General features: G+C 40.8%; 1 protein-coding gene across 1 annotated transcript in view; it reads left to right on the top strand.

The window, feature by feature from the left end:
- Mcf2l2 (MCF.2 cell line derived transforming sequence-like 2) overlaps nt 1-21,295 on the top strand; it is a 214,640-nt gene that overhangs the window by 42,229 nt on the left and 151,116 nt on the right. The window contains exons 4-5 of the mRNA XM_070029674.1: nt 14,002-14,092; nt 17,379-17,498. Of these exons, the coding sequence (XP_069885775.1) occupies nt 14,002-14,092; nt 17,379-17,498 (211 nt within the window). The remainder of the gene's footprint in view (nt 1-14,001; nt 14,093-17,378; nt 17,499-21,295) is intronic.

Below are 21,295 nucleotides of genomic sequence, written 5' to 3'. Positions count from 1 at the left end.
AACAAAAAGCTAGGGATAAAAACTGTGCTTGTAAGCTGGGCACTAGTGGCTCATTCCTGTAATCCTAGGTATTCATGAGGCTGAGAATTGTGGTTCAAAGCCAGCCTGGGTAGAAAAGTCTGTGAGACTCTTACTCCAATTAACCACCAACAAGTCAGAAGTGGAGAGGTATGACTCATGTGGCAGAGCCTCTAGCCTTGAGCACAAAAGCTCAGACACAGCCCTTAGGACCAGCACAAGAAAACAAACACACACACAAGCAATTAAAAACAACAATAAGAAGCAACAACCTGTGCTTGTAGCCCAGCCTATGAGAGAGAGAAGTTTTCTGGCATCTGTTAACTTGGTCCTTCCAGCCGAGGTCTCACTGGTGTAGGCCATTCAGCCATCATACCCCCATCTTCAAAAGGTGGGTGTGGTACAGAATCTCCATGGGTCATTACACTTCCCAGTAAGAGACAGAATTGGGAATGGGGCCCAAAGCTCAGTTAAGGAGGGTGCTTGCTGCTGTCTGACAGACCAGGAAGGGTCTCCCTCTTCCTGGGGTTGTGTAGCTCATCCCTCTCTTCACTTCCCTGGTTGAGAATTTGCAGATGCCTTCCCAGGCGTCCCCTTCTCCCCCATCTCTCTTGAGATTCCCTCTTGGTTTCTAGGTAAATATCAGCTGCCTGGTAGGTAGACTACCTGGCAGCTGAACCTACCTGTGGTAATAAGAATGTGACCTGCTTTAACCAAACCCACTCCAAAAGAGTTTCCCATCTTCCAAGAGGGCTGGAGATTTATTTTTTAATGGATATCTCCAAAGTTCAGTCCTGTTCCCTTTTACCAGTTGCTGGGTCTCCTCTTCTTTGCCCCCTGTAGAATAAACATTGATACAGACACAGCACCAGGGTGAGCCCTGGTGGCCATCACTGCGGCCTCCGCCTGGCTTCCACTCTTCTTCTGTATTCCCTGTGGGAACTTCCTATAATTTTTCAGGCCATTCGTGGACCTCAACTCTGATCTCACGTCTTCAGCTCTGCTTTCCCAGATTGTTGATTTCCACAGAACCCTGAGTTTCTGGCTCATAAAATATCATAAATACTGTCTACGACAGTGCATTTGTCTAGGGGAGGGCCCGAACTTTCTTGTTGGCTCTCTGTGTCTGGCACAGTGCCTGGCACATGCTAAATTCTCAAGAAATAGTGTTGGTTCCAGTTTTGATAAGGACTCATTTTAAACAAAAAGTGTTGTAGGGTTGAAGAGGTACACTGATAGGGAGAGGGGAACCCTACTCCCTACTTCTGCCTTTTCTTTTCTGGCCCTTAGGAATTTGGGCTTGAAGTCCTCTCTTTGGCCCAACTGTGTTTTAAGACAATGACCAGCTTGTTTGGTAGCAACTTCTTCAGTGGGAGTATTTTTGTGTGTATGTATGCTGGCACTAGATGTTGAACTCAGGGCTTCGAACTCTCACTCAGCTTTATTTTGCACTGTTGGCACTCTACCATTTGAGCCGTGGCTCCAGTCCAGCAATTTCCTAGTTCACTGGAGCTAAGAGTCTCACACATTTGTCTTTCTAGGCTGACTTCCAACCTCAATTCTCAGATCTCCGCCTCCTGAGAGGCTAGGATTATAGGCACCTAGATTCAGTAAGATCATCAAGGATGAGAGTGGGCAGGGAGTTAACTGTGGTGGGGCATCCTTTCTCTCCCTCTATCCCTATTCTCCTTGTATTTCTTTGGAGCTCATTCTTTGATTTTCCAAATCCTTGCGAATACAGTCCGATGCTAAATTAAATAGATGCTTTGATTTTTTTTTTGTTGTGCCAATCCTGAGTTTTGAACTCATGGTCTGGGTGCTGTAGCTGAGCTTTTGTGCTCTGCCACAACCACTTGAGCCACCGCTTCACTTCCAACTTTTTTTTTGTAGATAATTGAAGACAAGAATCTCCTGCTCAGGCTGGCTTCAAACCGTGAACCTATAGATCTCAGCCTTCTGAGTAGCTATAGAATTACAGGTGTGACAACTGTATGGCTAAATAGATACTTTAAAAAAAATCTTCTATTTGAAGCTTTCCCATACTACAGCGAGGACAACACTTTAGTGACCCTGAACCAATGTGCAGAGAGACAGGCCATTGTCCCTGCTTCATGGGGATGGAAGGGACAATAAAGTCACAGGCTACTGTTTGGGCCTCATTTCTCTTTTCTGCTAGACAGGTTTCTTATCTAGTTTCTTTTAACTAGGGAATGTTTTCTTCTCCTGGAATGTTGAGAAAGACAAGTTGTCTGGCCAGGTATTCCTCCTTCCCCTTCCTGGCTTGCTTGCTACTGGGGGCCCAAGCCCTAGTTCCTTTCACCTCAAGTTCCTTTTACCTTTCACCTTTCACCCAAGGGTGGGAAGGCAGGAAGAGGAATTTGACCTGAACCTGATTTCTAGGTTAGGTTCCAAAGCATGAAACCACCCTTGCTTGTTTGATGACTCTTATTTACATCATTTGTATCTTCCTGAGTGTTACCTGGTTACCATCAGCCCTTCCCAGGTTGCTGAGGGTCATCTAGGCTGTTGATGGATAGCTCATGGAAGAGACCAAGCAGAAGGAGGAACTGTTAGGAGACAAGAATTGATTGGCAAAGCACGTGGCAGGTAACATGTCCCACCATGCGTGGTGTTTCCTGTTCTTACAATGTCTCAGGCTCCTGCTCAAACGTATCTTCTTCCCAAAGTGCTCTGAGTTCCCACTCACCATTTCATCTTCTCATAATGCCCAGTGGGCCCAATCAACCAATGGAAGGAGCTGGGGCAGAGCACACAGGAGCATCAAGCAATCAGCAGTCAGCTCAAAGCCCTGGGGAGGAGATATGGGATGAACCCTGTCCTGTAAAAGCACCCACCCTTGGACTCCTTTTTTACTTCCTTCAGGGCTTTCCTTTCACGTTCAAGTAAACTTACTCTTTTTACCTTCAATACTTTCCTGACTTTTGATTTTTTTTTTTTTAATGAGCAGAGAAATGAATCTGTTCCTCTAGGCAGCATCCATTAGACTAGGAAAATGGCAGGATGCCCAGGGCAGGGCAAGGATGTCTGTGCCTGCAATTAGCAAGGCTCTCTGCCTTGATGGCTGTGGTGAGTCAGGACAGGCAGGCTGCTCATTTTCATTTGTTCTCTGCTGTAGGCCACCAGTGGGTACACTGCTATGCAAGGTGCTAGAAGGTCCTGAAATGGCCACGAGACCATGCCTTGAACTTTAGGAAACTCATCTCATAATCCTATTGTCATGCTGTTTTGTGAGATATGTTAATAAGTTGTTATAGAAACTCAGAGAACAGAAAACTCAATTTTAGACTGAAATGAAAGCTTCAGGAATGGCCTGGCCTTTTAGGTTGATAAGATACTCCAAAGGTAGATATAGATGGGAACATTCCAAAGAGAGAACAAGGAGCGGTTTGAGAGATTTGGACTTTGGTTGAAATCTGAATCCAGTGCTCTGTAGGATCTGGACAATTGACCTGACTTCTATCTGTGTCTGCCTTGGATTTTGGATTTTGATACTTACCCTGGCATTGGGAATTGAATTCAGGGCCTATGCCCACTGGGTAGACTGATCTGGAGTTGGTCTACAGGATAGATTGGAGGGTGTGAGGAGGGATGGGTGGATTGATCTGGAGGTGGTCTACAGGATAGATTGGAGGGAGCAGGGACAGGAGGCAGGGAGGCCAGTTAGGAGCGTTTACTCAGGGCTAAGCACTGAGCAGAGGACAATGGCAAGGAAAAGAAAGAGATGTTCAGGAAAGATGGGCACTGAGAACTGGGAATGGGAATTTCAAGCATTTTACAATCAAATCTGTTGCTTTTATGCGTCTGGATGTGTGAAATTCAGACCTCATTTGGGGATTGACGGTCTTTCTTAGTTTCCTTTCATTAGGTTTTCAGGCTCTCCCAATGAAAGTCATGCTAGGATAGTGGTTCCACCCTGGGTTTCATATTAACATCCCCTGGGGGCTGTTAAAATTCCCAATGCCAAGACCAGACCAATTATGTTTGCTGGGTGTGAAACCTGGGATTCCATAGTGCTTACAGCTTCCAGGTCATTCCGCTGTGCAGCCAGGGATGAGGATATTGTGCCAAGAACAGAGTGGGAGAAAGCATGGTGAAATGCAGTAGGCTTTTGCGATATGTGCACTAGAGGACTTGGAAGCAGACTTAGCTTGGGGTAGGATGAGGTGCAGAGAATGTGGGCGACTGAAAGACTAAGGAGCTGTGTCCCAATATTTTGCTTTTGTCATCTTCTCTTTAAATGCAATATGTGCAATAAAATCAATGTCCTGAGCATTCTTGATCATTGGGATTTCCTTGTGAACATAAGCAATTATTGAATCATAAACTTTCCCATAGATCTCATGCTCTTAAGATGAATGAATGAATGCAAATACACCCGTCATCACATAGTGCATCACTATTAGGTTTCCAGTAACAACCTAGGCCCTATTTTAACTTATCAGTTGCCATTTACCATATAAATTAGATTGCTAGTAGTTTTCACCATCCAGTTTGTAACATTAGGGTAAGATCTAAAGATCAGTTTTACAGACATGACTTATGCCAGTTTGGATCTGGGATGTCTTGTTAAATAAAGATCTAGTCAACAGCTTGGTTCTACTGAGAGGTAGCAGAACCTTTAAGAGGTAGGGCCTACTGGCAAGTTTTCAGGTTATTGGGGTGTGTGACCATGAAGTTCAGCATCTTATAAATGTAATTTTAGCAATGAAGAGGATAAGAGGGAATGAGGAGAGTAATTAGTAGTTAGTAGAGTAAGAGATAAGGAGCAAGAAAGGACCGCAATATGAAAAACTCAAGTCTCACAGATAGGAGTCACAAGGTACTATCTACAGTGGATGAATTGAGAAGTATAGACATAACTTCCATGATTCTCATTTACATATTTATTTACCCTAATTCTATAAGCAGGGTTTTTTCTTTGACTATAAATTGGTTCTTACTAGAAATTAGTAAAATCACTTGGATTAATAAAATCATCATGGATATGAGGAAACTTACTATATACACATTATGTAGGTCATTATATGTGTATCTAATATCATTCAATGTGAGAAATACAATCCATTGTCATGAAGTTCATATTACTCAAAGGAAGGATGCTACATATATTTTCTTAGACTCCATCAATTTATCAAAGTTATGCCACAATTTATTTTATTTCAGATACAACAATTTTCTTATGTACCATTTGCCTTGACATTTCTAGTAGACTTTCTTGTTTCATTATTCATAGAAGCAGCATGTGTTTTCATTGTACTACTAATCTCTTACAGATTATTTATTATAGAATTTGTGTATTGCATATATTTTCTCCTCTTCCTTCCTCTTCTCCTTCAAGAGCAAAGGCGGGCAAGTAAGAGGAGCATAGGGGTATATTTAAAAGCAGTGTCTCTATGAATGAACAGAGCATGGGGCCTTGTATCAGGAAAACACATTTACTCCTATAGAAAAGACATAGCACATAGAAGGGTGAGTATGTTCCTGCGCATTCTCAGCTTAACGTCATGCTTCAGGGTATGTTCAACAAATAGTGTACAAACATTCCTCTTAGTGGAGAATTTAGTAGTATAATAAGCAAAGCTTATTCTACCTCACCTAAAAGGGGTACGTCACAATGATCCTGATTTTGTCTGATTGCTTGAGAGTTTCTCTGCAGAGCTTTGTATGTACTTCTCTCAAATAATTGGTGAAGGCACAGGAAGGCATTTTCCAACCTCCTCAGTGTCTACTAGTATCTTAAAATAGAAGGTAGAGAACAATGTGTTGGTGGTTCACACCTGTAATGCTAGCCATTTAGGAGGCTGAGAACTGAGGATTGAGGTTTGAAGCCAGTCTGGACAGGAAAGTGCATGAGACTCTTGTTTTCAATTGCCCACCCAAATCTGGAAGTGAAGCTGTGCTCCTGAAGTGGTAAAAGTTAAGGTACAGAATTTAGACCCTGAGTTCAAGCCCCAGGTCTGGCACACCCCCCCCCCCAAATATTATGGCACAATGAGCATGTTTTATGTCAGGTCTTCTTGTTGGTTCTCATGATCCAATGTTTTAACTAGTCATCTCTGATGTATGAATGAATGATACATAGATTAAACAATGGAAGTCATATATTTGCTTTGTAAAGACCTCCTTCTGAGTGCCGGGTCTATATGATTCAGGCTGGTTATTGTTTCCACTTGCTGCAAGTTTTCAACCTAAGATTTTCATGCATTATCTCCCTGTAAAAGTCCCCTTTTTTTCTTTGAGAAACTTTCAAGCTATTTATTTTTCTGAAAAGATGTGTAGTAGGTGAATTTTAACAAGACCTTTTTACAATTTTAACAACATCTGAAAATAGCTACATTTTTATTCTAATATTGGATGAGCACTTCGAATTGGTCTGGAGTTTTTTTTTAATAGAAAATAGCAAGGAGCCATTGATTTGTACACCTACATTTTACTCCTAAGAAAGCTCTTTCTCACAGAGATCTGAATCTAATTACTATGTAAGTAAGCTCTTGCTTTCTTTCCCTCAGCAGTGATTAGGGTTTTTGTGGCTTCTGTGCTTTATAGGTTCAGAATTTCACATCTTTTTTCTTTAAATCCAATATTCACGTCTCTTGTAGGCTTGGCTATTCTTTAAACATTTTTAATTTTGAATTAGCTTATTATTAGTAGTAATAGTAATTTTTGTTTACACATGCGTGCATGCGAGCATGCGTGTGTGTGTGTATGTGTGTGTGTGTGTGTGTGTGTGTGTGTGTGTGTGTGTGTGTGTGTGTGTGTGTGTGTGTGTCTTTTGTCTTGAACTCAGGGCCTGGTCACTGTCCCTAAGCTTTTTTGTTCAAGAGTAGCACTCTACCACTTGATCCACAGTTCTACTTCTGGCTTTTTGGATGGCTAAGTGGAGATAGAGTCTCGTGGACTTTCTGCCTGAGCTCTTCAAACTGCAATCCTCAGATCTCAGCCTCCTGAGTAGCTAAGGTTACAGTCATGTGTTACCAGTACCAGGCAGAGCACCATTAATTTAAAATCCTTACTTCAGTGATTTGAGAGCTAATTTGTCTATTTGTAGGCAACAAACTGTTTTTCACTTTATTTTGCTTTGTTTTTGGTTATGGTCCTGGGTGTTGAACTTGAGGCCCCTTGATCTTGGTAGGCTTTTTCTGCTCCAGACTGGTGCTCTGCTACTTGAGACACATCTCCATTTCCGGCTATTTGCTGGCTAATTGTACATAAGAGTCTCAGATTTGTCTGCTTCGGGGCTTTGAAACTCCATCCTCAGATCTTAGCCTCCTGAGTAGCTAGCATTACAGGTGTCAGCCACCAATACCCAAAAGTAACAAATTGTTTTGGTTTTTTTTTACTTTAACAGCCTTTTAATTCTAGAAGACTTAAACATATTTAATATATGGAAAGATTAGTTACCATTTCTCACATAGCAGTTCTGTATTTTGAATGTGTCTAGCTCTTCAAAAAAAGAAAGGAAGAAATCAATAGCTTGTTATTGGTCTTGTTATTGTGACTGTGTTAAAATAACAAATAAGCTTAGGCATGAGGAACATATTCCCAGTGTTAAAATCACCCTGTCAAGAAGAAATGCCTTTCATTTGTTCAAATCTACTTTTCCAGGTTAAAAAAAAAAAAACCCGCACAGAGGGGTTACAATTACATGGGCAAGGTAATGAGTACATTTCTTATCAAGCATTGTTGCCTCCTCCTTTGTTTCTCCTTCCCATCCCTTCCCATCCCCCCCCCCCACCAAAGATGTAAAGTTCATTTTTCAACATAACATCTTGTACATCTCATTGTTGCAATGGGTCCACTTGTATCCCTATTTAAACAATTTGTTTTTTCCCTTCCCCTCCACAAATTACACCAATATCAAATACAGTGAAAACAGAGGTTATACCATGGGGGAGGGACATACAAAGCAATAAAGAAATCATCTTATAAATATGTTAGAAACAATCGCAAGAAAGAAAAAAAACCACTTGTGTCCCTATCTTGGGGTTCATTTCGCTTAACATCATCTTATCTGGTCATAGGTACATAGCTTTTGACCTTTTCTGCTTGTCCAAGACCTATACTAGTTATTGCAAATAAAGGAAACCATGGGACCTGTGATTCTTTGGGCCTGCCTTACTTCACTTAATATAATTTTTTCCAAGTCTTTCCATTTCCTAACAAATGGGGCAATGTCATTCTTTCTGATGGAGGCATAGAATTCCATTGTGTATATATACCACATTTTCTTGATCCATTCATCTACTGAGGGGCATCTGGGTTGGTTCCACATCTTAGCTAAGGTAAATAATGCTGCAGTAAACATAGTTGTGCTGGTAGCTTGTAGTCATTTGTATAAATGCTTGTCATCATTTGGGTAAATGACCAAAAGTGGGATTGCTGGGTCATAGGGGACCTCTATGTGGAGTCTTTTGAGGAACCTCCATACTACTTTCCAAAGAGGTTGAACAAGTTTACACTCCCACCAACAATGAAGTAAGGTTCCCTTCTGTCCACATCCCGTCCACCATCTGTTGTTATTAGAGTTCTTGATTATAGCCATTCTAACTGGGGTGAGGTGGTATCTCAATGTTGTTCTTATTTGCTTTTCTATATGGCTAGGGAGGTTGAGCATTTCTTTTTTTTGGGGGGGGGGGTCCGGTCGTGGGGCCTGAACTCTGGGCCTGGGCTCTGTCCCTCAGCTCTTCAGCTTAAGGCTAGCGCTCTACCACTTGAGCCACAGCACCACTTCTGGCTTTTTTCTTTTTTCTTATGTGGTGCTGAAGAATCGAACCCAGGGCCTTGAGCATGCAACGCAAGCGCTCTACCACTGAGCCATCTTCCCAGCCCGAGGTTGAGCATTTCTTCATGTGTCTATTGGCCATCCTTCTTTCCTCTTCAGAGAAGTTTCTCTTTAAGTCTTTAGCCCACTTATTTATTGGGCAGTTGTTTCTTTGAAGATTTGTTGTTGGGGGATTTAATATTTTGAGTTCCTGGTATATTTTAGATATGAGACCCTTGTCCATTGTATGGCTAGTGAAGATCTCCCAATCCCAGGATTTTTTTTAGAAAACATTTCTGTTGGCATAGTTTATGCATGTATTCTTCAATTTATTTTTAGTATTTTGTTTGTTCTTGTTATTTCAGTAGAATATTTACCATTATGTTTATTATTATTTTTTTATTGTGAAAATACTGTACAGAGGGGTTACAATTATGTTTTTGAACTAGTAATCTTACTTTTGGCCTATATTAGGCTTAGATATTGGTGCTGTATACACATCATGAATAGTCTTTTAAAGATTTACTTCATTCCATAAGTTCTGAAGTAATTTTTGGCTCTGGGACTGTACACATGGTTCCCCTGTGACAGCTTGATAACTTTCTCTTTCCTTTCAATGGAAGGTACCTATCTATTTTTGTTCAGGTTTTCAAACTTATTTGCATAAAAATCTGCAAAGCAGTTTCTTAGGAATTTAAAATACCTTGTGTTTCAGTTCCTTTTGTTATTTTTTGTTTTTTGTTTTCCATCTGTATTCTAGTTCCTTCCCCCTCTTTTTCTTCTCTCTTTTCTTCTTTCCCCTTTTCTCTTTCTTTCTTTCTTTCTTTCTTTCTTTCTTTCTTTCTTTCTTTCTTTCTTTCTTTCTTTCTTTCTTTCTTCATTCCTTCCTTCCTTCCTTCCTTCCTTTCTTTCTTTCATTCTTCCTTCTTTTCCTGCTTTTTTTTGGGTTCCTTTCCTTTCCTTCTTTTCTTTTTCATTTTTCCTCTTTCCTTCTTTTCTTGTCTTTTTCTTTCTCTTTTTGTTTTCTTTCTTTCCTTTTTTTTTTCTTTTTTACTCAAGGCTGGTGTTCTACCACTTGAGCCACAGCTCCATTAATCATTTTTTGGTGGTTCATTGGAGATAAGAGTCTCAAGGACTTTTCTGCTTGGGCTGGCTTCAAAGATGGATCCTCAAATCTCAGCCTCCTGAGTAGTTAGGATTACAATTTAGGATTACAAATTAGGATTACAGGTACCCAGCCCTTTTTCTTTTTTGTCTTATTATGTTAGCTAGTATCTCATTTACTTTATAAACTTAAAACATAGACTTGGGTTAATTTTGTTCCTATTGTCTCTTATTCATATCTGCAGTTATCTTATTTATTTCTTGTGGGTATGTGGGGGCTACTAGGTTTGAACTTAGAGCCTTGCATTCTCACTTAGCTTTTGTGCTCTTGTTATTGTTTTCACTGGTATAGTACCTCTCACGCATTCCTTTATTTTGAAACTTTCTGAGTCACTTTTGCTGTAGACCTACCTGTTATTATTATTGTTTGTACATTAAATTGAACTTTTTTCATATAAGCTAAGTCAGCTGTACATTTTTATAGATATGACTGATAAATGTTTCTTATAACTAGTAAATGTATTATATTCACTATAGTTTTCTTTTTTATTGTTCATTTATTTTTGTGCTGGTATGAGGCTTGAACTCAGTGCCTAGGCATGTTCCTTTAGTTGTTTTTTTTTGTTTCCTCTGGGCTGGTGCTCTACCACTTAAGCCACACCTCCACTTCTGGCTTTTTGCTGGTTAGTTGGAGATAAGAGTCTAACATACCTTCTCTTACAAGTTGGCGTGGAACCACAATCCTCATCTCTCAGCCTCCTGAGTAGCTAAGGTTATAGGTATGAGTCACTGGTGCCCAGGCTTTATTATAGTTTTCGCATATATTTTCCCTTGTTCTTTCTTTGCTTTTTGTATTTAAGAAGATTTTATGACTTTCTCCTTATATTCATACCTTTTTAAGATGTCCTTTGTCTCTGTTTTTACATTCAACCTTTGGTACTTGGTTTGTTAGTTTTCAATAATATTCGCCCATTCTCATTGTCCACACAACAGCCCATCAATCTGTCCTTTTCTTTTCCCCTTGCATTTTAAAACTTGTATTATTTATACATATTATTCTTCCATCACACTTGGTATTAGACTTACAGTTATGTTAAATCAACCACTTGTGGAATGGATGTTTGTCTGAGATTACTAGAAAGAAAAAGTGTAAAAGCTCCTTTCTGTTTCTTCATTATTTGTTTCTAGGTTGGTTCTGTTTGCTCAATTCAAATTTTCTGTTTGCTGTTTTGGTTTTATTTCAGAAGCCATTGGTTGCTCTTTCATGGCTATGAATGAAGGGGTATATTTTAGGGGCATGCTTCGGGTTTCCTTTGCAGTTAGGTAGGTTTGTCTAAGCAATTTGTTTAAACAAACTTAAATCAGAAAGCTTAAATCAGAGAGATTGAGGCCAGGAGACTGAATCAGAGAAGAAGTCCCAAGAATAGACTTCTCTTTTTGTTTGATTTGCTTTGTTTTGTTTTGAATTCACTATTTGCTAGGTTGCCCTAAAACTTATGGGCTCAAGCTGTCCTCCAGCCTTTCTTTCTAGTTGGGATTATAGGTGTGTGCTATGGTGCCTAGCCTGGCCTTTTATTTACCATAATGAAGAATAGTTTGAGGCCTAGAAAGGTGGTTCAAGACTGTAATACTTAGGGGTGGATATGGGAATTGAGCTCAAGGCCAGCTTGGGAAAAAGAAGATTCTAAGAGTCCATCTCAGCCAATAGTTTAGCATGGTCATGGTTCTCCCCCGCAGCACAGGAACCACAAGGTGGAGGGTCACAGCCCAGGCCTGAAGGGAAACCCTATCTTTGAAATAACTAATACAAAAAGGGGCTGGAGGCTTGGCTCAAGTGGTAGAGCACCTGCATAAAAAGCATGAGGCTCTGAGTTCAGTTCTCCCAAAGAATGAAAATGATAGTACTGCTCTAGATGCAGTTTTTCAGTCAATTCTAGAAAGACCTGCTTTTCTTGTTCTGAGTCTTTTCTGGGTTTGGAGTTTATGAAAGCTATGCTCTTTCTTCTCTCTGGCTTCCACATAGAACCTCCTCACTCTCCAGACAAACCTAATTTATAAAGAAGAAGGTTTTTCTTTTGGTGTGTGTGTGTGCAAGTCCTGAGGCTTGAACTCAGGGCTTGAACTTAGGGCCTAGGCATTGTCCCTGAGCTTTTTTGCTCAAGGCTGGCACTCTCTCCTGAGCCACACCGCCACATCTGGCTTTTTGGTAGTTAATTAGAAATAAGAGTCTCATGGACTTTCCTGCCCATGCTAGATTTGAACTGTGATCCTCATATCTCAGCTTTCTGAGTAGCTAGGATTATAGGCATGAGCCATTGACTCGTGGCATGTAAATAAATAATGCAGTCAGCTTCCAGTCACCTTTTTCTTTTAACTTTGAATGAGGATCCACAAAGGAAGTGTGTGTGTGTGTGTGTGTGTGTGTGTGTGTGCGCGCACGCATGCAGGTGGCCATTGTCTCTTCTGTAGACACTCTTTATGTCTTCCTTGAGAGCTTTTTCTGTCTTTCAGTGCACTGCTCATGGCTGTCTTTCCTGGGCAACAAAAGCACATCTGATCATCTTTACTGGTTTGGGCAGAGATTCTGTAATCATCAGAGAGAATGCCAGAGAATGCATTCAGTCCATTGTAAGTGAAGAGCTCAGTTCCCCAGAGAATAAGGGAATAACTCTCCACTTGGTACCAGGCATTGAACAATACAACAAAAGATAAGGTGAGGCAATGCTTGAAATTTCAAGCAAGATATAATGAAGACTCTGAGCTATTCAAGAGGTTAAACTAAATTTTCCTTACTTAATTTGATTATATCTCATCATCTCTTATAATCTCTATAAAAGTGATCAACTGAAGGTTTAAAAGACATCCATGGTCCCCCAGGGAGCATCAAGTCACTATCTAGAGTCAGAGAGTCCTGGCCTCTTAAAGTTTAAAAAAGTGTTTCAGATTAGCTTTTGTCACCACATCATTTTGCTGATAAAAGTGTCAGGGAACTGTCACAAGCCTGGAGAGAGCTTGGTGAAAACCTTCCTTCTGAGCTATAATCATCATTTAAATCGTAAACTAACCATTTAAACTATTATGTGGAACGAGTGTATCATAACAGCACTAAAGATAGGCTAGAGTAAATGGCTAGAGTAATGTTCAGCCAGGTGCCCATGGCTCACATCTGTAATCCTAGGTAGGCAAGAGGCTGAAGTCTGAGAATCACAGTTGGAAGGCAGACTAGGTATGAAAGTCAGTGAGACTCTTATTTCTAATTAACTAGCAAAAAAGCAGGAAATAAAACTGTGACTCAAAGCTGCAGCAGCCTTGAGCAATAAAACTAAGAGACAGCTCCTAGGCCATGAGTTCACGCTGCAGTAATGGCACCTTATAGAAAAAAGACAAAAAGAAATGAGTGTTTCATGATATGAAGTTATGCTATTTATATTATATATAAAATACTGTGAAATTAATAGAAGGCAGATTGGGTTACATTTAGGGATACATGCTATAATAATGGGTAAATTATTAGCAACAACTCAATGGAGGCAATAAGTGAAAATATATGAGGGCTGCGAGTATAATTATTGGCAGAGCACCTACCTAGCATGTTTTCCTGTTGGCATGTGCTATTTTTGAACAGCTCTAAAACTGACTTCTAGGGAAGGATTCTGATAGTTCCATGGTGGGTGGAAAGAGAGTAGAGCTCAAGAGACCCAGGATGCGCAAGTGACCCATGCTGCTTCCTGCAGACATGAGCACAGGCATCCCTTTGGTGTTTCCCGCCTTTGCCAGCTGGGAGCAGAGCTGGGGGAAGGGTCTGAAGACAAAGGGCTTGTTCTGTTGGTTTTTGGCTCAGCTGGAAGAGGGAGTTGGCTCCTTTATTGGAAGAACCAGACTCAATCACTTCCTTGTGCAGAGTGTGTGTGTGTGTGTATGTGTGTGTGTGTGTGTGTGTGTGTGTGTGTGTGTGTGTGTGTGTGTGCATGGCAGGGGAGGGTTGTTCCCATAGTGAGCCTAGTAGTGCTGTGGAGGCTGGAGGTCCTGTGTTTGAGAACCACTCTAACGCCCCTGGGACACACCAAATATCTGACACTGACCCCTCTTTATTCCAGCATGGAGGTCGCCAGCATTGGATTCATCATTGTGATTGACCGACGAAGAGACAAGTGGAGTTCCATAAAGGCATCCTTGATGCGGATAGCTGTAAATAATAATTTTTGTGCTATCATAATAAATGTCATTTAAATTGTCTATGAAGCCATTTTATGTCAGAGTTCTGGGGAAAAGGAAATTACATCATCAGGTGCTAGTGGCTCATGCCTGTAATCCTAGCTATATAGGAGGCTGAGATCTGAGGATCATGGTTCCAAACCAGCCTGGGCAAGAAAGTCCATGAGCCACTTATCTCTAATTAACCACCAAAAAGCTGGAAATGGACATATGGTTTAAGTGCTAGAGTGCCAGCCTTAAGCAAAAAAGCTGAATGACAGTGCCTAGGCCTGAGTTCAAGTCCTAGTACTGGCAAAAACAAAGCAAGTATGTCAAATTTTGGGAATCTGTAGCATGCGCTTGTCACATTGCCTCTGTCACCTGGAGGTCTCCTTCACAGTTTCTGAATGTGGCAACGGCTCCCCGAGTCTCTCTACCTTCTTGGCCTTCTTGGTCACTGGAGAGGGCTAGGCTGGAAGGGCTGGGGAGTCAATGCCCAAGTTAATCTGCCAGCACTGAGTTACAGGAGTTACCTCAGCTTCTACACTTCTCAGTGGAAGAATTCTTAGGTGCAGTGTACACAAAATAACTCTCAGGCCCTCATGTTCCTTACACTGTAGACTCTGGCGCTGTGTGCATTAACTTTCTCTCCACTTTATTTTTGTTTCCCAGGATCACCTTTCCAACAAACTACATGTACCCACATACTTTGAGGGCAACCAGATAGAAGATAATCTTCATTTTAACATTCAAATGGCTGCTTTCTTTCTTTCTTTTTCTTTTTTCCTTTTTTGCTGATCCTGGGGCTTAAACTCAGGAGGTAGATGCCATCTATGAGCTTTTTGCTCAAGGCTAGTACTCTACCACTTGAGTCACAGCTCCACTTCTGGCCTTTTGCTTTTTCTTTTCTGGGTAGTTAGTTGGAGTTAAGAGTCTCACAGACTTTACTTCCTCGGGCTGGCTTTGAACCACAGTCCTCAGATCTCAGCCTCCTGAGTAGCTAGGATTACAGGCATAAGCTACCAACACCTGGTTCATGATTATTTTTTTAAATATTAGAAAGATGAAAAGCAAATCCAGACAAAATGCCAGTAAAGTAGCTTTTTCTGGAGGCAGGCTTGCAATTAGGCATTAAATGATACAACTTTGCATGGACTTCCTTTTTCTTATGAGTCTGCTTTTGACCTAAATCTCTTTTAGCAAGTAGATGTAACTCTCCTCTTGCCAACCTGTGAACTCAGTCACGTTGTCAGGCAGAGCCAGCTTAGAGCCACAGCACCATCACTTCTAACAGAGCCTACGAAATGGAAGGGTGGAATGGGAGGTACAGGAGTACCTTGCGTACACCACTTCCAGACGCAATCACAGACACAATCACAGCACGGAGCTCCCTTCATGGCCCCCCACCTTAAAGCCTCATCCACATATGAAAATTTTGCCTCAGCTGGTTTATCTTGTCACAGCTTCACAGAACACAGGTTATTCTGCTTAGAGTCTGTATTTCAAAGATATTAGTACATGGATTTATTTTTGTCCATTTACATGACTTCCCTTTGAACTAACTACCATCAGTGGTAACATTCAAGACTTCTTCCAGGCCTTGAGACATCTGGTTTCCCAGGAGCTACAGACAATACCTGAATAACCCAATAATAGAGCCTAGTTTGTCTAAGAATAGCATTGATCACTTTGTATGTAAAAGACACTGTTACCTGGCATTGGTGGTTTACATCTGTAAGTCTAGTTACTCAGGATGTTGAGATGTGAGGATCATAGCTCAAAGCCAACTCAGGCAGGAAAGGAAAAGTCCATGAGACTTTGATCTGCAATAAAAGAACTTCATTTCAATGCTATGCTATTTGTATTAGTAAAAATATCACAAATCACTATCAAAAATGAAGTGATTAAGTAAATTGTGTGCACATAAAAGAATTCCAAATTGTTTTTTAATAAGAGGAAAGAAAAGCTGATGTTGTAATATTAACTGGAAAAATGGATTATGAAGTATTTCTATGGCATTAGTTTACCAAAATAATCTATTTCTCTCTGTGTGTCTCTGTGTGTCTCTCTCTCTTTCTGTCTCTGTCTCTGTCTGTCTCTCTGTCTGTCTGTCTGTCTGTTTGTCTGTCTCTCTCTGTCTCTGTCTCTATCTCTGTCTCTCTCTCTCTCTCTTTTGTCAGTGGTAGGGCTTGAACTCTGGGTCTGGTTGCTGTCCCTGAGCTCTTCAGCTCAAGGCAAATACTCTACCACTTGAGTTTCAGTGCCACTTCCAGTTTCCTGGTGGTTAATTGGAGATAAGAGTCTCACGGACTTTCCTGCCTGGGGTGCCTTTGAATCATGATCCTCAGAGCTCAGCCTCTTGAGTAGCTGGGGTTACAGGCAGGAGCTACTGGCACCTGACTGCAAAATAATTTATTTCTTAATCAGAAGTTTGTATTTTACTTGCTCATTTAGAAGTTTTTGTTGGTGGTACTTAGTACCTCAGATTTGCTAGATAGGTGCACCACCACTGAGTAATACCTCCAGCCCCTTTTTTTGCTCTGCTTATTTTTCAGATGAATCTTACTTCCTGCCTGGGCATATGCGTGGAGTATAGTCATCCTATTTTTTACTTCCTAGCATAACTGGAAGGGCAGATGTGTTCCACCATTGAGATGGAATATCATATACTTTTTGCCTCTGTTGGCCTGGAATTGCCATCCTCCAGATTTCAGCCTCCCACATAGCTAGGATGAGGGTCTCATGCTACTGCAACCAGCTATTGGTTGGGAAGGGGCCTCACATGTATGTCTAGAATAGCCTCAGGCCACTATCTTCTGTATTTCAGCCTCCCAAGTAGCTAGGATTACAGATGTGAATCTCTGGCTGTCCATTTAGTGGTTTTGCTTTTTTGGCTACGGGGCTTGAACTCTGGGCCTGGGCACGGTCCCTCAGCTCTTCACCTCAAGATAGCACTCTACCACTTGAGCCACAGTACCACTTCCAGCTTTTCTGCTTATTTGGTGCTGAGGAATCAAACCCAGTGCCTCATGCATGCAAGGCAAACACTCTACCACTGAGCCACCTTCCAAGCCCCTCCATTTAGTTTTTCACAAAAAGGTTTGGTTATCTGTGGACTCAATTGGCTCTGAACTCCTGTGAAATTGATTGTAACTCTTTAGCAGCCATGGTGTTCACCTTAACCTTTTCTCCAGCAATCATGGGCAAGAGGAGACCAAAGTAGATCTTGGTAAGGATGGTGATATTTTTTCTCTTCTCTTCCTTTCCATGATGATTGCAGGTGGCATTTCCAGGGAACTTACAGCTCATCTTCATCCTTCGCCCATCTCGCTTTATTCAGAGGACATTCACTGACATTGGCATTAAATACTATCGAGATGAGTTCAACATGAAAGTGCCGGTAAGCATGATCTTTCCACCTTATTTCTGTCTTCTTAGGACATCAGGAGACAATGCCAATTGAGCTGGGTTTCCAGGAAAGGTGGCATTCTGCAGGTAGCAAGGGGGAGGTGGGCACTCTGGGAGATTGGAGTAGCCAACATAAAGGCAGCAGAAAATACTCACTGTAGGAGGGCCTAAGGAAACCTCATCTTGGTGGCAGTGCCTAGAGGTTAATAATTATTAGGAAAAGAAAGATAGGGGGAATTGGTCTGCATGTGACGATAAAGAAAGGATCTAGACTTTAACCCGTGGACAGTGGGGATCAGGGAAGGTTTTGTCTTTCCGGTTTATGAGTGTGTGTGTGTGTGTTTTTGCACACGCGTGCGCATGTGCATGGGCGCACATGCTGGCCCTGGGGCTTGAACTCAGAGCTTTGTGCTCTTGCTTAGCCTTTTTGCTCAAGTTCAGAATTCAATCACTTGAGCCACAGCTCCACTTGTGGCTTTTTGACAGGCCATCTCTGACATGAGATTTTTCTCGTTATCTTCCTCCTCTTCTTTTTCCTTATTTGATATTATCAAAATTAAAAATACATATACTTTGCTCTCATATCAGTTGTCAGTGACTCATGCAATCCTAGCTACTTAGGAGGCTGCAATCTGAGGCTTATGGTTCAAAACAAGCCAGTACTGGAAAGTCTGTGAAACTCTTATCTCCAATTAATCCTCCAAAAGCTGAAAGTGGGGCCATGGCTCAAGTGATAGAGCATCAGCTTTGACTGAAACAGCTAAGGGACAGTGCCCAGGTCCTGAGTTCAAGCCCCACTACAGCACCAAAACAAACAAAAACCTGCTCTTATACTTTGGATATTTACAAAGCTCAAAATGAATGTCTCATTCTAGTTTACATTCTTGTTTTTTTTTTAGGGGGGAGTCCGGTCATGGGGCCTGAACCCTGGGCCTGGGCGCTGTCCCTCAGCTCTTCAGCTCAAGGCTAGCGCTCTACCACTTGAGCCACAGCACCACTTCCGTTTTTTTTTTTTTTTTGCTTATGTGGTGCTGAGGAATCGAACCCAGGGCCTCATGCATGCAAGGCAAGCGCTCTACCACTGAGCCACCTTCCAGCCCTCCATTCTTTTTTTTTTTTTTAAATTTTATTTGTGAACATACTGTACAGAGGGGTTACAATTACATGGGCAGGATAATGCATACATTTCTTACCAAGCATTGGCCTCCTCTCCCCAATCCCAATCCCAATCCCAATCCTTCCCCTCACCCCTCACCCCCCCCACCCCCACACCGACATTGTAAAGCTCATTCTTGACATGACAACTTGTACTTCTCATTGTTGCAACAGGTCCACCTGTATCCTTAAACAACTTGTTTTTCCCCATCTCCTCCATAAGTTATACTGACATCAAATATAGTGAAAGCAGGGGTTATACTGTGGGGGAGGGACATACAAAGCAACAAGGAAGTAATCTTATAAATGCGTTAGAAACACATGCATGAAAGAAAAAAACATTAAAATACATATTTAAGGGTTCATTCTCTTAACATCACATTATCTGACCTTTTCCGCTTGACTCACACATATACTAGATATTGCAAATAAGGGAAACCATGGGACCTATGTTTCTCTGGGCCTGGCTTACTTCACTTAATATAATTTTTTCCAAGTTTTTCCATTTCCTAACAAATGGGGCAATGTCATTCTTTCTGATGGAGGCATAGAATTCCATTGTGTATATATACCACGTTTTCTTGATCCATTCATCTGCTGAGGGGCATCTGGGTTGGTTCCATATCTTAGCTATGGTAAATAAGTCCAGCCCTCCATTCTTGTTTTTAAATATATGATTGTTTAAGAGAAACATGAGCCTTAACATTTTCATTTGGTGTTCCAGAATTGAGTAATAATTGATGTTGGGAAAGAAGCATTGACTTTTAAGAAACAGTGATATGTCACAATTCTCAGGGCTTTCTTCCCTTCAGAATTGCTTCTTGTTACTTAGGTTTAGAGTTTAAACTGAAAAGCTCAATGTACCTGTTTCCTTGGTTGTGTATAAAATATACCCTTCTGAATGGTCCTGCAGTCATGACACATAGCTGACGTATTCCTGCCACTGAGCCAATCCCGGATGGAAAAGACTGTCCATGTTTATCTATACCCAGAGTAAAATCAATAATAGACAAAGACATATTTTGAAGGCCTATTCTCTCAACATATTTCTTTGACCATAGAATACAACCATGGATCATTCAATATAACATCTAATTCACAGCAAAAACTCACATAAAGTAATTCATGTTTTTGATGGGGTCTGGCACTATCCCTTAGCTGGGTCTTGACATCTAGGCCTGGGCACTGTCTCTGAGCTTTTTTGTACAAGGCTAGCACTCTATCACTTGAGCTACAGCTTCCTCTTCTGCTTTTTCTTTGGGATTTTTTAAAACTGTATTTTTTTATCTTCTCTGTCTCTGTGTCTCTGTGTCTCTGTGTCTCTGTCTCTGTGTCTCTGTCTCTGTCTGACTGTCTGTCTGTCTGTCTGTCTGTCTCTCTCTCTCTCTCTGTTACTGTGGATTGAACCCAGGACATTGCACTTTCTAGGCAAGCATTTTGCCACTGAGCTACATTCCAGCCCTCTTCTGATTTTTTGGAAGTTAACTGGAGATAAGCATATCATGAACTTTCTTGTCCAGGCTGGCTTCAAACCACAATCCTCAGATCTCAGCCTCTTATGTAGCTAGGATTACAGGCATGAGCTACCAGTTAGTTTTTTTTTTTAATTATTATAAAGGCTACAATTCATTGACAGTCAAAATAGAAGAGATGCACAGGACCTCTATGTACTATCATCACAACTTCCTGTGAATTTATAATTACTTCAAAATAAAATATTTTTACAAATCATTTGACTATCTCAAGATTGTGTCTTTTGTTCCATTGACCTATGCTTTGACCCATATCACCACATTCCTGCAATTATATATATATATATATATATTATATATATATTACATATTATGTATCTGTAATTATAGATTATAAGTCTGGAAATCAAATACAGTGAATCATCCAACTTAACTCTTTTAAAAAAAATATTGTCTTCCACTAGCACAAATGGTTTCAGTTTAACATGTGAATTTGTGCGTACAATGCATCTTGCTCAGTCAACCTTTCCATCATTCTACCCTGCCCTTCATAACTGTTCTTTTTTCAAATTGTTTTTTACCTGTTCTACACTGTTGGCATTTCCACACAAACTTTTTGAGTCAGCTCTACAGTTTCTACCAAAAGTTTGCTGGGATTTTGATGATTTCTGTGAATCTACAAATTCAATATTTTAAAAGTATTGGATCTGATAATATTTCCCTTAGTTTCAGTGTTCACCTTTAGCTTTCCCTTTCATCTTTCAATGTAGGATTCTTCATGGTTTTTTAAGAGCTTAAGAAGAAAAGGCAGAGTTCCAGAAGGGTAACAGAGCACTCCACTCTCCTTTGTTTGAGCAGAGAACTGAAAATATGTAGCCGAGAAGAACAATTTTCTGGTGTTCCAGATCAATTACTTCTGTCCAACATGTTGTTGTACATAGCTATTATTTTTAATTTCAAGTGTTGTTTACATGGTCCCAGAAGCAAAATACACTTTTAACTTGGTAATTTCTTGATGTTACTGTCCTACAATATATAATTTTAGAAAGTGTGAAAAAAACTCTTTGGAAGCCTTATAAATTATTTAAATTTTTTAGGAAGGAAAGGTATAGGTGGATTCATCATTTCAAAATTATTTTTAGTTTGAAGTAGTAGTACATGC

The sequence above is a fragment of the Dipodomys merriami genome, unplaced genomic scaffold (genome assembly GCF_024711535.1).
Source record: "Dipodomys merriami isolate MVZ:Mamm:240054 unplaced genomic scaffold, mDipMer1.0.p SCAF_2, whole genome shotgun sequence".
Taxonomy (NCBI): domain Eukaryota; kingdom Metazoa; phylum Chordata; class Mammalia; order Rodentia; family Heteromyidae; genus Dipodomys; species Dipodomys merriami.
This window is presented reverse-complemented; position numbering and strand designations above follow the sequence as displayed.